This window comes from Brassica oleracea, chromosome C6, assembly GCF_000695525.1.
Source record: "Brassica oleracea var. oleracea cultivar TO1000 chromosome C6, BOL, whole genome shotgun sequence".
NCBI lineage: Eukaryota > Viridiplantae > Streptophyta > Magnoliopsida > Brassicales > Brassicaceae > Brassica > Brassica oleracea.
In genome coordinates this window covers 35,515,022-35,532,211 of record NC_027753.1, presented here as the reverse complement: position 1 = coordinate 35,532,211, position 17,190 = coordinate 35,515,022, and the positions used below count along the sequence as shown (strand labels likewise).

At 34.1% G+C, this 17,190-nt stretch overlaps 3 protein-coding genes, 1 long non-coding RNA gene and 1 pseudogene across 5 annotated transcripts in view; 3 read left to right on the top strand and 2 right to left on the bottom strand.

Moving 5' to 3' along the window:
- The window catches only part of LOC106299072 (receptor-like protein 12), a 43,176-nt gene extending 40,273 nt beyond the window's left edge, over positions 1-2,903 (bottom strand). Inside the window, exon 1 of one of the 2 annotated variants that reach the window (XM_013735205.1) lies at positions 721-2,903. In XM_013735205.1, coding sequence (XP_013590659.1) covers positions 721-2,903 — 2,183 coding nt within the window. Of the gene's footprint in view, positions 1-716 lie in introns of those variants that run through there. The other variant, XM_013735206.1, reaches the window with a different exon arrangement.
- A 2,090-nt stretch (positions 2,904-4,993) lies between these two features.
- On the bottom strand, positions 4,994-5,786 carry LOC106296227. The gene is made up of 2 exons (XR_001261168.1): positions 5,568-5,786; positions 4,994-5,488 (listed from the first exon to the last, which is right to left on the bottom strand). It is a non-coding gene; the product is annotated as an uncharacterized LOC106296227 (long non-coding RNA).
- Positions 5,257-7,236, top strand: LOC106296226 (endoglucanase 9). Its single transcript, XM_013732308.1, has 5 exons — positions 5,257-5,481; positions 5,557-6,060; positions 6,141-6,290; positions 6,370-6,481; positions 6,547-7,236. The coding sequence occupies exons 1-5, from the start codon at positions 5,287-5,289 to the stop codon at positions 7,038-7,040; spliced, it is 1,455 nt and encodes a 484-aa protein (XP_013587762.1). The 5' UTR covers positions 5,257-5,286; the 3' UTR covers positions 7,041-7,236.
- A 3,768-nt stretch (positions 7,237-11,004) lies between these two features.
- Positions 11,005-12,646, top strand: LOC106298106. Its single transcript, XM_013734196.1, has 7 exons — positions 11,005-11,181; positions 11,300-11,564; positions 11,646-11,745; positions 11,831-11,952; positions 12,052-12,136; positions 12,214-12,373; positions 12,464-12,646. Exons 1-7 carry the CDS (start codon positions 11,005-11,007, stop codon positions 12,644-12,646), a joined length of 1,092 nt encoding a protein of 363 aa, XP_013589650.1.
- Positions 12,647-12,715: 69 nt separating this feature from the next.
- Positions 12,716-13,561, top strand: LOC106298105 (annotated as a pseudogene).
- Positions 13,562-17,190: the final 3,629 nt, after the last annotated feature.

The following is a 17,190-nucleotide window of genomic DNA, read 5'->3' as shown; positions in this document are numbered from 1 at the left end:
AGAGAGATGTTTAATCTAGAAAGTAGAGAGAGATAAAGTAAATAAGGAGAATCTTATTTGCTTGATTAATTTGCTTATGGGAACATCCCATATATATAGGGGTTACAAGTATGGCAAATGGTAGATGAGATATGATAAACTAATAATCCATTGTCTTGAGACTTTAACCCACCATACATGCTTGTCCCTTGTATTGGCATCTCCTTTGTCTTGAGACCTTAACCTACCATGCATGCTTGTCCCTTGTAGTGGCATCTCCATTGTCTTGAGACCTTAACCAACCATCCATCTTGTTTCTTATTGCTTCATCTTCACAGATTTGAGTTGACTTTTGAAAGCCCATTATTATGGTTTGAGTTGACTTTTGAATGAGAAACTCTCTAATTTCTAGTGGGTCTGTATCTTGACAAGTCTATCGTCAACCTGTAGGATTCAGTTGACTTCTTTAGGTCTACCGCAAATTTAAGATATGACCCGGAGGAAGTTCATATTTTGAATATCACTAAATAGTGTTACAAACATTAAATAGAAAATTACAAACAAACACAAACTAGTCTTTGGAGGACACACCTACCAATTTCAGCACAAATACAAAAAAAATACATTGGACAATATATTCCTTGTGTTCCAAAAAAAAAAAAAAAGGACAATATATTCCTTAGAAATGCTTATTGCAAGTGGGTGACTTTGAGTTTTCTTAAACCAAATGTGAACCATTATTGATTGTGTGAAGTGAAGATATGCCCCATAACCAATCCACATAATAAACCAGGTCCATAGGCTATTGCAGCTGCAATCCAGTTGAGCACTTGTTCCTCTGCCTCTGACAGTTCCTCAGATTGATGGGAGGTAGGATTGGGGACATGGGTTTGTTGACATATTTCTTCGAGCCCGAAGAGTCCAGGATTGTCCAGGAAAGAAGAGCATTTTTGCCTTTGGAATTGTGTGCCTCGTGGGACTGGACCTTGGAGTAAGTTATGGGAGAAGTTCATGTATGACAGAAATGAGAGGTTACCAAGATCTTGAGGTATTTGACCTGACAAGTTATTACTAGAGAGGTCCAATGTCTCAAGATTTTTCAAATTTGATATGCATCGTGGGATATCATTTCTGAATTTGTTGTTTGACAAATTGAGAAGTCGTAGTTCCTTTAAGCAGCTAATGGATTCAGGAATTTCGCCAGAAATTCTATTTCCAGAAAAATTAATGGCTCTGAAGTCTTTTAGGATCCGCTCAAAATTCATTTCAACTCCTTTATTCACCATTTCCATCGAGTGATAAACAGATTCATAATAAATAGTATGATAAGTGTTCCAAGGTGTTGTATAACCAATGCTGGCAAAATAGTACTGGTCTATTTCTTCGCTTGATGTGGTCATTTCACGCCAGTTGGAAAAATAGTGAGATGGGAGAGTTCCAGTGAATTCGTTGTGCGAAACATCAATAACCTTTAAACTCTGAAACCCAATGGACATGTGGGGATGATACAACGGCCCATAGAACTCGTTTGATCTGAGGATGAGAACATTTAGTGATGGCAAAGATCCCAACCAAAACGGAAACTCGTCTTTGATTTTGTTGTTTTCCACATTCACAATTTGCAAGGCTTTGCAAATGATCAAGGACTTTGGAAAACTTCCCTCTAGATGGTTGCGACTAACATCGAATGATTGTAACTCGGTAGCATCGGCAAATATATCTGGAATAATTCCACTGAAACTGTTGTTACGAAGAATAAGGTCTATAAGAGAAACAGTAGAATTCCTTAAGCACGGGGGAATCGACCCGTTGAAGAGATTGTTAGACAAATCTAATAAGCTTAGCTTTTTGAGCTTGCATATCCAATGGGGGAATGGTCCTTGGAATGAATTTGAACTCAAATCCAACATTTGAATAAGTGGGTCTTTTGAAGGGTTTGCAAAACTGCTGAAATAATTGTGAGAAAGTGTCACAGCTAGCAATCTCCATAAGAAACCTGGTACTCGACCTTTCAACATGTTGTTGGAAAGATGCAAATCTGTGAGGTTGGCTAACTTTGATATAGATCTAGGGATTGACCCACTGAAATTATTGTGGTTAAGATATATTTGGCTGAGGTGCAGAAATTTTGATATGGATTCTGGGATTGGGCCATCGAATCTATTATTGGCAAGGTTTAGAAACTGAAGCTTAGATGATAGTGAAGATGTATTTGGAAATTCAAAAGGTCCTGTGAACTGATTTCTTCCCAAATCAACAGACTCTAACAAAGGATTCAAGAACAAGGACTTAGGAAAAGGTCCAAAAAATGAGTTTTCATTGATATTGAAATACTCCAAATTGATGAATTCACTCATGTTTACTGGAAGCGTGGATGTGAAGTTATTAAAGTTGAGGCCCAAAAAGGAAAGCTTCGTTAAATTGGCGAAAATAATAGGAAAATTGCCACTTAACTTGTTGCCACCGAGGGACAAGACCCTTAGCTCGTTTAAATTTCCTACGGAAACCGGAACTTCACCTACCAAATGATTATCCCAAAGATCAAGTTCGACGAGACGAGAAAGGTTTCCTAGCGAAGAAGGAATCTCTCCTCGAAGATTACAATCCATGAGGTTTAGGTGACGAAGAGATCGGAGTCTAAAGAGACTATTATTAGTTTTTAAAGAGCTGTTGAGAAGAGTGTAAGAAAGGTCGAGTGATATCACCTGTCCAGATCTATGATTGCATGTGACACCTTCCCAAAAACAGCAATCACTGCTCTTATTCCATGTGTAACTCTCACCAGTTGGAAACTCGGCTATGAATTCCAAAAGAGCATCCCTCTGGTCCTCCTTGCAAAAGTGGTGCGGAGGAGAAGCAAGAGTGTGAAGTAGGAGGGTGAAAAAGATGGTAATAAAGCAATAACAGTGGCTTCGAGTCATCATCGTATCTCTTTGTATCTGAGTTTCTGTTGTAAGTATTAATGTGTTATGTTGTATGCTCCTCCACTCGCTCTCTTAAGAAGAAGATACTCCTTAGTGGGTATGTACTTAGAAAGTCTTACGTCAACTCTTCGGTGGATTCGATTGACTTCTCGAAGTCTTCAGCTCCCTCTTGTCAATGAAATGAGGCAATTGACCGACCTCAAAAACTTCCACACAAAACCATTATTAACAAAACGATCAACTTCAGTTTTCCTTCAGTCCTTTAAACAACCGGTTTGTGTTTTATGTAAACCATTCAAAGAGAAACTCAAAAACAAATGCACCATCAAGAGTCAAATCAACAAAGAATCACAAACTTTGCATTCTTTCTACCATTTATTTATCCAATTTGTTCTTCACAAATCCATACACTATGTCCATCTGAAAATCGTATGGTAATTTGTCTCACGAGTCAAGCAAGAGACGAGACTACGCGTTGTTGCTTTCCAAACTGATTCTTTGTTGATTTGACTTTTGAAAACCCATTATTATGAACTACCCAGTAGGCATCACATTCTATTTTTCTAACGGAAATCAATAAGCACAGACAGATTACAAAAAAAATAACTACAAAATTAATTTATCTTTGCTTATCGTATAAACTTTATAATTTGTCTTGGGAAGAAGGTAACACCTTTGAGCAAGTATAAAATCATGGGTGTTAGAAAACCAATGAAAAATCTCCGTGTTGTATCACTGGGTACGTAGGGCCATAGGGGGAAGATTGAGTATGTGTGAGGGAAAAAAGTTGTTGCTTAGTTTCAAAATCTCATCTTCCATTAGTCTCATGCAACCCCTTTATCTTTTACGTGAGGAAAATGTACAAGTATAACAATATAGAATTCGAATCCTATTAGTGACAACGAATGATTACAATTACTAATAATACATTACTCTTTCATCACGCGTCTCTGCATAAACCGTGGTAAAGAGATCATACATCCCCATAACAATAATCATTGTAACAACATCGAGCAGACACCTTGTCCCCTTTTTATTCGCTTTTGTTATTACACAAACACTCCCAGGAAAAAAAGAGGGAAGGTCGATCAATAAATTAATTAACATGCATAAAAAGAGGAACTTAAGGTATCAATTTCGTCTCCATTACACTAAACATTCCTTTGATTAAGTCCCAAGACTCGGCGCCGTTATCTTGGCGCCATTCACGCTTCCTTCTTATCTTAATTTTGTCTCCTCCCTTTAAGCTCTAACCTAATTTAACTATAAACTACCTAACTATACCCTAAAAGCAACATATGAACATAATATCTCCCTAATATCCAATTATCCTCATTTTTAACGGCACGGGAAATCAAACTAACGATATGATTATTAAGACGTAAGTAAACATCAAAATAAATACATTGATGTAATATTTTCCCCATAAGTAATGTGTCTAAAATACTTTTTATTTCATAAATGAAGTAAGACTTCCATATATTTTCTGAAGTTGTTTTATTTTTCTAAACGGCTTGATATATCTGTTATAATTTCATTTAAGAAAAATAAGACAACTTCAGAAAATAGTATAAATTACCTAACTATACCCTAAAATCAACATATGAACATACACTGTGACTTCCATCTGTTTTTCTAAACTGCTTGATATATATGGTTTGAATTTTTGAGGAGAATCTTCATTCCAAAGGAAAGTTGAATTATTATATGGTTTGGATTTCGCTTTTATATGATCCATATGGTCTAAAACCTCTTTAATAATTCAAAAAAAAAATATTTCAAGCAGATTAGGAATGCATTATATTTATATCACAAATCTCTCTAAATTTCACATCGTACGTCTTATAAAACAATTCTACTTTTGAATTTGGCTTTTGACCATCACAGTTTACGTTTAGGCAGACGCAAAGTCGTAACGTGCGTTTATATTTCCGTCATTCATGTACCAGTTTTTAAACAAATACTACTACTTCTTCGGAAACAGGAGACCACTAAGACATTCTTAATTCATACTAATGGCAAACCTAGTTTTATTCCATTTTCTGTCATAAAATTCTCTATTTTTCAACACTTCATGAAAAGATTCAACGGACATAAAAAGAGGAATTTAAATGGATAAACAAAATGTAATCAGTAGAGACAGTTAAAGAAAAAGGGGATTCGGTCGGATAAATTAAGCATTTAACCAGAAAAAGATGTTAGATTGGAGAAATTAAGGTTAATTAAGGCCACTTTCTCCAAAAAAGCCGTATTCATCGCTTCCATCAGCGCCGGATCAAATCCCTCTCTCTCACACTTTCCCTGTATATAAATATGTGGACCTTCACATCATAGATTCGTACCTCAAAACTCATAAAGTAATCAACTTCTCCGTCTCTGGACAATGACTTCTCTGTTCTTCTTAGTTCTCCTTTCCTCGCCTCTTCTCACGAGAAATGTTGAAGCTAATCCAAATTACAGAGAAGCTCTCTCCAAGTCATTGCTCTTCTTCCAAGGTCAGCGATCTGGTCGTCTCCCTAGAGACCAACAAGTCTCCTGGAGGGCTAGCTCCGGCCTTTCTGATGGTTCAACCGCTCATGTACACCCTAAAACCATTATACATGTTATAGCATTGTCAGTAACAAATTATAACTAAGCTATGTGAATATTGCAGGTGGACTTAACTGGTGGGTATTACGATGCGGGAGACAACATCAAGTTCAATTTCCCAATGGCGTTTACCACCACGATGCTTTCATGGAGCACGCTTGAGTACGGTAAGCGGATGGGTCCTGAGCTCAAAAACGCACGTGAGAACATCCGTTGGGGCACAGATTATCTCCTGAAATGTGCTAGAGCCACTCCGGGGAAGCTCTATGTCGGGGTAGGAGATCCTAACGTTGATCACAAATGCTGGGAACGGCCTGAGGACATGGACACGCCTCGTACAGTCTACTCTGTTTCCTCTTCCAACCCTGGCTCTGACGTAGCTGCTGAAACCGCAGCAGCTCTGGCTGCTGCTTCTATGGTTTTCAGGAAAGCTGATCCTAAGTATTCCCGTTTGCTGCTGGCAACAGCTAAGAACGTGATGCAGTTTGCTATTCAGTACAGAGGCGCTTACAGTGATTCCCTCTCTTCATCCGTCTGTCCTTTCTACTGCTCTTACTCTGGTTACAAGGTCTTCTCTCCATATCCCCTAAAACTCCTATTACTGCTACTTCGCATCCGCATACTAAAATGTGAAATTTATGATGACAGGACGAGCTGATGTGGGGTGCGGCCTGGCTACTGAGAGCAACCAACAACCCGTATTACGAAAACTTAATCAAATCACTAGGAGGTGGAGATCAGCCTGATATCTTCAGCTGGGACAACAAATACGCTGGCGCCTATGTTCTTCTCTCACGGGTGCGTCTAACTATTACAATTCTCACTATTAGACTCATCAACTCACAACAAAGCTCGTTACTTTTTTTTTTTTTAACAGAGAGCATTGCTTAACAAAGACAGCAACTTTGAACAATACAAACAATCAGCTGAGAACTTCATGTGCAAGATCCTCCCAAACTCTCCCTCCTCCTCTACACAATACACTCAAGGTAAGCAAAGCTAAGTCACAATCACTAATCCTAATCAATCTAACTCTCTAAAACGTTATCAACAGGGGGACTAATGTACAAGCTACCACAGAGCAACCTCCAATACGTAACGGCCATCACATTCCTCCTCACAACCTACGCCAAATACATGAAATCAACAAAACACACATTCACCTGCGGAAACTCCGTCATCGTCCCCGACGCGTTGATCAGCATATCGAAGCAACAGGTCGATTACATACTCGGAGAGAATCCGATCAAGATGTCGTACATGGTTGGATTCGGACGCAGCTTCCCGAAGAGGATCCACCACAGAGCGTCGTCTCTCCCTTCGCACGCGCTTCTCTCGAAACCTTTGGGATGCAACGGCGGATTCCAATCGTTCTACAGTCAGAACCCTAACCCTAACGTTCTCACGGGAGCGATCGTCGGAGGGCCGAATCAGAGCGACGGGTATCCGGATCAGAGGGATGATTATAGTCACTCCGAGCCGGCGACTTACATCAACGCGGCGTTCGTCGGGCCGTTGGCGTACTTCTCCTCCGGTAGATCGGCTTGAAATCGGATCCGCCACGTCACTTTCTTCCGGTGTGTAGTTCCTTTTGTTTTATAGTTAGATCCGTTGGCACAAGCCGAACGTGAAAGTGAAACTCAATGGGACAAGTAATTTAAAATGTAAAACTCTTAATGGGCTAAGACCCAAATATGAAATATTAATGGGCCAGGAAGAAATTCTACCCCTGGTCTTATGATTATTGGTTTGGAGTATATTTATATACATCTATACTAGTAAAACATAATCCAGGATTTAGCCCCTGAATTTTTCAGTTAATTACAAAAACTGCCACTGTTTTTTCTTTTCTTAAATGGTTTTCGGAAATTGAAAGCCCAGCCCATCAGAAACAAAAACGATTTTGCCAAATCAAATCTCAGCACTATTTCGGCCCAATAAATTTTGCCACTATCAGTTGAAATATTTAACCAATACTTTACAAACCCATCTAAATTATATTTATTCAAACCCTAAAATTTAGACTTCCAAGGTAAAAACTCTTATCAAACCCTATTAACAACATAAAAACATGTTGTTCACAAAACAATAATGTATGATTCATTTAAAAGTTTGAAAATGTACAAAATATATCGGAGTTCTTTTTTTTTCATCCAATATATTAGAGTTCATTATAATGCATGTCTTATTTTAAAAAAATTCATATATGAAGTTGCCAAAATAAATTTGGAACTGAATTATGTGATATATGTATTTAAATGTCGCATCTCACAACTTACCAATATATATATATATATATATATATATATATATATATATATATATATATTTAAATATATATCTTACGGTAATATTTATTATATTGCCTAATATTATCAACAATATATATAAAAGATTTTAGAAAATAATCATTAAATTCTCAGATTTTAAACAATTTATATAACAGATTTTAGAAAATAGATATTCAAATCTTAAAAAATTTATATAACAGCTTTTAGAAAATAGATACTCAAATCTTACAATTTATATAACATATTTTAGAAAATAGAAGTTATACGAATCTCCTAAAATATAGTAACCAAATCTAACATCATCATTAAATGCAACCATAATATTAGGCATATACCATATTCACCAAGAAAAATCTTTCAATAATAAAATATAAAACACTAATTATATATACGATTCTCCTTAGATGGTGTAGCTGAATTAAACCTCATCATTAAAAGCAACAATAAAATGAAGCATATGCCATACTTTGAATTTGTTTAGATACGATTTGCATAATTCTGGCGTAAATCGAAAACCCTAACCCTACCTCACAGTTATTATAAATATAGAGGATACTTCTACCGAAAACTTCACAAAAATACCTATGGCTTCTAATATGAGATCAAGGATTTGAAGCCTTGGAAAACAACTTCACAATAGAGATCATATTAGCTGACGAGAATGTAAGCTTCATATTTTGACCTTTTGTGTATAGTTTCTAATGCTATATTCTGTTTTCACTAGTGTTCTGTTTTTTTATTTAAAAAAAATTAACATATAGTTGATTTTTTCTGCAAAATGTACATTAGGGACACAGAACTTACAATGTTTTCTTGAACTAAAGAACAAAAAAAATCAAGTTGACATGAGTTAGTTTTACTTCCATTGACTAAAGAAGAAGAGGTTATTTTCTTTGTTTTATGAGTTGTTTCAAAGAACCAATCGAACAATGCTCTTCCTTGGGTCTCAGTCACCGTCGGAAGTTAAACGGCGGCTTTTCCAGACTCGATCATGCTCTTTCCGGATTTGTTTTAGATTATAACAAAATTGCAATTAAATTTATTAATAATACATTTGTTCATTTTTAAAATTACACAATGATAAAATTTTATATTATTAATTTCATTTTAAAACTAACTATACATAATTAATATAATATCATCTACTATTACCTTTACATGCATATATAATTATCACCCAAAATATATGAAAACAACTACTACAAAAATATAAAAAACACATCATATATTTCACACAAATTTGAAAGGATATAACGACGAGAGTATAAATTCAAACTGAAAAAGATATATTCACGGAGCCTCTTTTAAAAGAAAGAAACCTCGTGCTTTTAAAGCGCGGATCAATCCCTATTTGCATTTCAGTGGGTTGGTCTGGTATGAGAAGTTATGGGAAAGAGTATATTACAACATTTTTAACTCGTGAATTTCTAATGATCGCCGTGTTCGGCATGCTGGATCTTCTACTATTTTATGTTTTTCCCGAAAAGATTTCTTCTCTTATGAGATTGATAGTTTGATCGCAGGGGCGGCCCGGCAGGCTAGCGATCAGAAAAGAAGATTATTAAACAAAAAGGACAAGTTAAATAATTTTTTTGTGCACAGAAAAAAACAAATAATCAATGTTATTATAGTATAAACTACTCTCTTTTTTAAATAATTTTTTTTGTGCACAGAAAAAAACAAATAATCAATGTTATTATAGTATAAACTACTCTCTTTTTTAAATAATTTTTTTTGTGCACAGAAAAAAACAAATAATCAATGTTATTATAGTATAAACTACTCTCTCTTTTTTTTCTAAATACATTACGTTTTAGAAAAAAAGTTTTCAAATTACGTTGACTTTTTATATTTTGTAGTCTATTTTTCTATTGGTTAGTTTTTACGACTAAGGGCATGACTGGTACAAACGCAGTGGTTGCGGAAGCGGGTGGCTATAATTTCAAACGTTATTAAGTGTTTCGTATAACTGGCACAACATTTGAAAATTGTTACGTTAGCGGGTCATTTTTAACTGCTTTACCCACAAATGCAAAAATCAATTAATAAAAAATTATTTAATAGACAGGAAGTTTAATTACAAAATGATAATTTTAAAACCTAATATAAAATAATAAATATAAAAGTTATATTTACAAATCATATTATTATAATAAATATAAAAAGTATATTTATAAATCATATTATTATAAAAATTATATTTATATATCATATTATTATAAAAATAATATTTATAAATCATATTATTATAAAAATTATATTTATCTATACTATTAAATCAGAATCCCTAATAGGATTCTGTCTCTGGCTTTTCAAGTTATGTACCACCAAATGCCATTCCCTTTAATTTTTTTTAAAAAAATCGTCAAAAACTTAAGGCCCAAGCTGAATGCATACTATAGAGGCCCAAACCGTATGCATACATGAATAATCCTTATTTTTTAAAACATCATCAATGCCCTATAACATGAAACCATCTTCATCTTTTCTCAAACCCTATACCCTAAAATGAAAAGGCTTAAAAGATGAAAAAAACTTCCGCACAACTCACGTGTGCAAATAAAAATATGACTTATTTTTACTAATAATATTTTTCAAACCTTATACCCGAACGTATTCATACGCATTCTCATGTTTTTTACAGAAAAAGATTTTAAAAACATAACCTAATGGTTAGTTTATTCCATATTATAAAAAAACATATTCAGTATTTGTTAAATGTATATATATATATATATCTATGAGAAATCAATTATTTTAAAAATTAACCAATCTCATATCTAATAGATACGGTTTATTTTAAAATAACTGATTTTTTTTTTCATAATATAGAGTATCGATACCATATCTATTCTAACTATAATTTTAACAACATAATATTCCCTATAAGATTTTCCGATTAAAAAGGTGGAAGGTATGTAGCGCCTACAATCACGGTGCAAATAAATGTACAACCAAATTTAGAAAATGAAGATACACAATTGGCTACATTCAAAGTTCAAAAATATCTTTCTATAATCTAGATTGCGTGTAACTTACTCACAGAATATATTTTAAAAATTTCTGGTAACTGCATTTAGTACTATTAACGATAAAGATCTCGCAAATATTTAGAGTAGCCTACAAGTTTTCAAATAACCTAATCTACTCTTCCTATAACCTCTTCCTATTATAAATACCCACGCCTCTTCCTAAAACACTCATACCGCAAAACCAAAAGAATGGCTTCTAAAGCGCTCAACAACACAGCAAATGATTCTAAACAACAAATCACCGGCATCAGCGACTTGAAGCCAAAGCACACTACTAAGATGGTTCATGTCAAGGTTCTACATTCCTGGTCACAAAACATCAATCACGGGGGGGAAACCATGGAATTCGTATTGGCTGATGAGAATGTAAGCAATCCAAACCTTTTCAATAGAATAGAGTTTTTTATAAAAAAATTGTGTAATTTGAGCATTGATATTAATTGATGTTAATATTTCTAATTTATTTAATTGTAACATGTACAAGGGGCATAAAATTCATGCAAGCTGCAAAAAGACTTACTTTGAGAGTAAAGGAAGACTTCTTCTGGTTGGAGTATGGCGCAACATCAGAAACTTCCAAGTCAGGCCTGCTGGAGGAGCATATCGCACAACAAACCATATCTACAAGATTTCATTCAATCAAGCAACAGTCGTTACTCGGTCCAATTTCATGAATGATGAGTTATATCTTAATTTGGTCGATTTTCAAAGCGTTTTATCTGAAACTCTTGATGAAAAACTGCTAATAGGTAAAAACGTGATCGATAGTTTCTACAATTATACTGTGTACGTGCTACATTTAATAACTTTGAAAATGTTTTGATTAATAGATGTGCTGGGCCAAGTTTTGGATTGTGGTGCTGTCGAAACCATTCAGTGTGCTGGTGGGTACCAGCGTAAAAAACTAGATTTCACCCTTAGAGACATCAAGTAAGTTTTCTGTCATCTAATTCAATCCAAGCAATTTTTTTACCAGACTCACAACTAACCTCGCTTTTTGATACTTGTCGCGTAGTGATTCAAGAATTCCATGCTGTATTTGGGGCAAGTTAACCGATATTCTCCATTCTGCCTGCAATCAAGACGATGGATTGGTTACTTTGCTTCTAAGGTTTGCTAAAATTGGAAAGTTCAGAGGTACATATTTGAACTCCTATAGATGTCGTTCAATAAATAACACCATTTATATACATTAGAATGTTATATATCTAATCTACTAAATGGTATCCACAACAGGAGAAGTACAAATCTCTAACTCCTTTGATGCTTCTCAAATGATCATCAACCCTACAATACCCGAGGCAGAACCTTTTAAAGATATGTAAGGGATGATCTATTGTTGCTTTTACAGTAGTTATTTGTCTATCATACTAACTTTAATCTTATGATTTTTGTAAGGGATACTGGGGATGACAAAACTCTAATGCCGTATGAAAGTAATGAGGATAGTCAAGAGTACATCAACAAGCAAATAGATCAGGCAGATAAGCGAGGACAGCGTGATAAGTGGTTGCTATACCCTACTAAGAACATCCATGAAATGAAAGCATCAACTCAAGTAAGCAGTTTAAGTCTTTTATATTACATATGTTACATTGTATAGCTCGTGTAAGTGGGTTTTAACCATTTGTATTTTTTTTTGGTTTAGGTTGATAAATGTTTAGTGACTTGCACAGTCTATGAAATTGATATGGATTGGTCCTGGTATTACTTTGGTTGTGATGCATGCCAAAAAAGGGTGATCAAAACCGGAACCAAGATTAAGAAAGTGAATGGAACGAGATCACAACTCATATTTGGTTTTGTGAGGCATGCAACGACTATGTCTTGAAAGTTTCACCAAGGTCTGATCTTCAGCGTGACATTCCAAAACTAACAGATGAGCAAAAGAAGACATACGATGAGATTACTGATGCTGTTTTCACAAAAAAAAGGAGGGGTGTTTTTTGTTTATGGATTTGGTGGCACAGGCAAAACTTTCTTATGGAGATTACTTTCTGCTACAGTACGTGTTAGAAGTGAAATATGTCTAAATGTTGCCTCGAGTGGGATAGCTTCTCTGTTGCTGCCGGGAGGAAGGACTGCACATTCTCGATTCGGTATTCCTATCAATCCAGATGAATTTTCCACTTGCAAACTTACACAAGGAACTGATAAAGCAGATCTGGTGAAAGCAGCCTCCCTCATAATCTGGGATGAAGCTCCAATGATGAGCAAGCATTGTTTTGAATCATTGGATAGGAGTATGTTGGACATTGTTGGAGACAAGGATAAAAGACCTTTTGGTGGCAAAGTAGTTGTTTTCGGTTGAGATTTTAGACAAGTGTTGCCTGTCATTCATGGAGCTGGAAGGGCAGAGATCGTTATGGCTGCTCTTAATTCATCTTATCTATGGAAGCATGTGAAATTTTTGCAACTAACCAAGAATATGCGTCTGTTGTCCAATAATTTGTCGGCTGAGGAGTCAAAAGACTTGCAGGAGTTTTCACAATGGATATTAGATATTGGAGATGGAAAGATTGGTGATGGAAATGATGGGGAATCTCTTATCGACATCCCAGAGGAGTTTCTGATTCTTGATGCTAAAGATCCAATAGAAGCTATAAGTTCAGCAGTCTATGGAGATGCTACTTCTTTACACCAGAATAACGAGGCAAAGTTTTTTCAGGAGAGAGCAATTCTATGTCCTACTAACGATGATGTCAACATGATTAATCAACATATGCTGGATAAGCTTCATGGTTAGTTACAATTTTTTTTATTTTTACATGTAATATTTTTTTCAGTGTTATATATTTGTTAACGATCAAGGTCTTTCATGCAGGAGAGGAAAAAAAAATTCTAAGCTCTGATTCTATTGATGCTTCAGATATGTTTTCTGTTAATGACCAAGCTCTTACTCCAGATTTTTTAAACAGAATCAAAGCATTAGGATTGCCAAATCACAGTCTGCGACTGAAAGTGGGTTGTCCAGTGATGTTGCTAAGAAATATAGATTCTGTTGGTGGATTGATGAATGGTACTAGACTCCAGATAACAGAAATGTATGACTTCATGATAAAGGCGAAGGTCATTACAAGGGAAAAGGAAAAAATTGGCCGAACTGTGCTAATTCCTAGACTCTCTATAACTCCTTCAGATAAAAAGTTGCCATTCAAAATGAGGAGGAGACAGTTGCCTATTAGTATAGCATTCGCCATTACTATCAATAAAAGCCAGGGACAACTATATATTGTTGTTTCCAGGGTGACTTCAAAGAAAGGATTGAAGATATTGATTGTTGACAGTGAAGGTAAACCTCAACGTCAAACAAAAAACGTGGTCTTTAAAAAGATTTTCGATAATCTTTAGTTTTCTTTGTTTGTTTTATCTTTTATAGTTTGGAACTACTGTTTTCGTTTAATTATTTCCATACTATCGTGCTTTGTTTAGTTACTGTTTTATATTAATAAGTTTTGCTTATATTATTATTGGAACTTTTGGAAAAGTTCGAAACATAGAGGATCCTAATATTTTTATTTCATGATGAGGCTGGAAACCCTCAATACCAAACAATGACTGTTAGAAACAAACATATTTGAATTGTGCAAAAATTTTATATTTCAAAACATAACATGAAATGCCATATAAGTCAGATGCCAGCTTCATCTCTAATCAAATTTTACACACTAAATTTTAAGTCTCTAATGTAGGAAACACGTCTACTGCAATCAACATTCATCAAAAAATCTTCCGGTTTATTCCCCTAACTACCAGTTTCAGTTCGAAGCCTAATTACTACAAATTTAAGCTTTTAAAATGCACTTACTTTAGTTTGTATTTCTTTGCTGTCATGTCTCTGTCCCATGTCCTTCAAATGAATAAAACTTCTGCCTCTATACCTTTATACTGCCCGACCTGGACATGAATTGTATATATTAAGTCAACTCACTAAGTATAAAACGTATACCGTTTCTCATGTATAACCCAAATAATAAAGCTATAGGCAGAGACTTATCTGTGTACTGTAAGGCTTTCCTAACTTTGTGTAATGTCCTTCTCAATCTCCTCTTCTGTACAACATACTGCACCACATGTACATCAATTGTATATTTGATTAAGTTAACTAACTAAAATCTAAAACATATACCGTAAGTCAATTCTAAATCAACCAAATAAACCTATAGTCCGAGACTTATCTGGATCAGTGCTTTCCGAGCTTGGTTTGTATGAAGAGATACTTTATTTTATCAGATCGTCTTCGGACATAAACAAAAACATCAGATTCTCATCGGAATAAACAGATTTATCATCGGATCACACATGCAACATTATCTGAAAAAAAAACATAAAACTTAAGTTCGTAACGAATGGTTTTTATGTGCGTACAATCTAATGACCAACAAAACGGTCGGATTCGTGTTATACCTTCGTAGATCGGTGATGATGGATCATGTCGCATCCGTTCTTCCTTTACAATTTCCAGAGCGAAGCAATTTTTTAAAAAAGTTTTTTCCTTAAAAAAAAACGAAAAGTAAGCAACAGATTTAACTAAAACAGATTAGTTGAATCGGGCTTTCAAAACTTACATGCTTTTATAAGATCTTTGACTTCGTCTTCGATCCAAGTTCTTAACAAGATCTGAATAGATCTGAGATCTCCGTGCTCTGTTCCGTGGACTTGAGAAAGAGCTTTTACTCTGTGAGCTTTTATTCTGTTAATTGCATGTGGTTTCAATTGTTAAAAACCAAGAATAAAAAATAACAAAGATTTAATCATCGATTGAAACTATAGTAATGCTTACCTTTTATAACACACATAGATGAACAAGACATGAGATTACTCCTTCTGATTATTTTGTTCTATCTTCGAATCGGAAACAACGAGGATCGTCGATTGCTTTTCTAATTTGAGAGAAGTTACGGAGAAAAGGAATATGTCGGCAGTTATTGTCTTTTTACTTTCACTATCTGATTTTTTAATAATAATAAAGAATCAGATTTTTTTGTCCTTTTAATTTCATCATAAAGAAAATATTTAATATATTTTTGGACCATCTTATAGTGTCTCAAGCCGAGTTATATATGCCAAAAAGAATTAATTCATATTCCAATGTGGACTAATAAGATTGAAAAATAATTTCAACATCCCATTTAACAAATCTGACAAAATGATATTAATTACACTTTAAAAAAGCTTTACATAATTAACACTAATCATCTACTGCAACACTTACATATAGATAATGATCACCCAAAAACAAAGAAGAAAACTACAAAACAAATTATATTTTTTTAATTTTAAAAATTACATTTATAGTTTTTAATTATTACAAATTTGGAAAATTATAGATACCAAATTAGTTTTTAGTTTTGATAGTAAAATTTGTCTGATAGTATTTTAAAAACCCACTTAATATTTGAACTCTTTCAAAACCTCTCAACTATAAATACATATACATATATATATATATATACACATATACATCTATACTATTATATTAACATCAAGATTACATATTTTTATATTTATATATAGATACTTATCATCCTAATTATATAAAACCACTACTACAAATATAACATAAAAACACTAATTAAAAAATATACATGTTATAAATAAAATATATTTCAAAATAAGATAATCCCGCGCTTTGAAAGCGCGGGTCAAAATCTAGTATATCATATTATTATAAAAATTATATTTATATATCATATTATTATAATAAATATAAAAATTATATTTATAAAATCATAGTATTAAAATTTTATATATATATATATATATATTAGTATTTATAAAAATTTATTTATAATTATTTATTTTTATATTTACATAAATTTTACAAAAAAAAAATTACCTTTCTGCAACCAGCTTTTGATTTTGAGAGGTTTGAAGCGGTGTAAAACGGTTTGTAGCGTTTTATGTGATTGTTGTAAAATGCCGACAACCGCTACCTACCACAAAAGCTGCGTTTGCGGGTTGGGGGAAAACCCGTCGGATCCTAAATAGATAGTTAATGATGTATTTTATTAATCGGTGTGGTTGGTAGTTAATATATAGTTAATTGTTATAAAAAGAACTGAAATTTATTTGTATCGCAGGAATTTAAATAAGGGCAAAATTTTATATCCGTAGAAAAAAATAACACTGATACAGAGAGAGAATAGAAGAGAAGTGTTTTTAGGTGTGCTTTATAAACGAACGCAAACGTTCGTATATATAGAAGAAAATTTACTGTGCAAATAGTGCAGCGGGACCCACATCTTTAATTATTTCAAACATTACGGTGGCCGCTTTTGTTTACTTTCGTAACACTCCCCCTTGGAGGCCGGTGTCACTATCCGCGCTCGCTTAACGTCTTTGTTGCCTCGTTAAAAACCTTTCCAGGAAAAC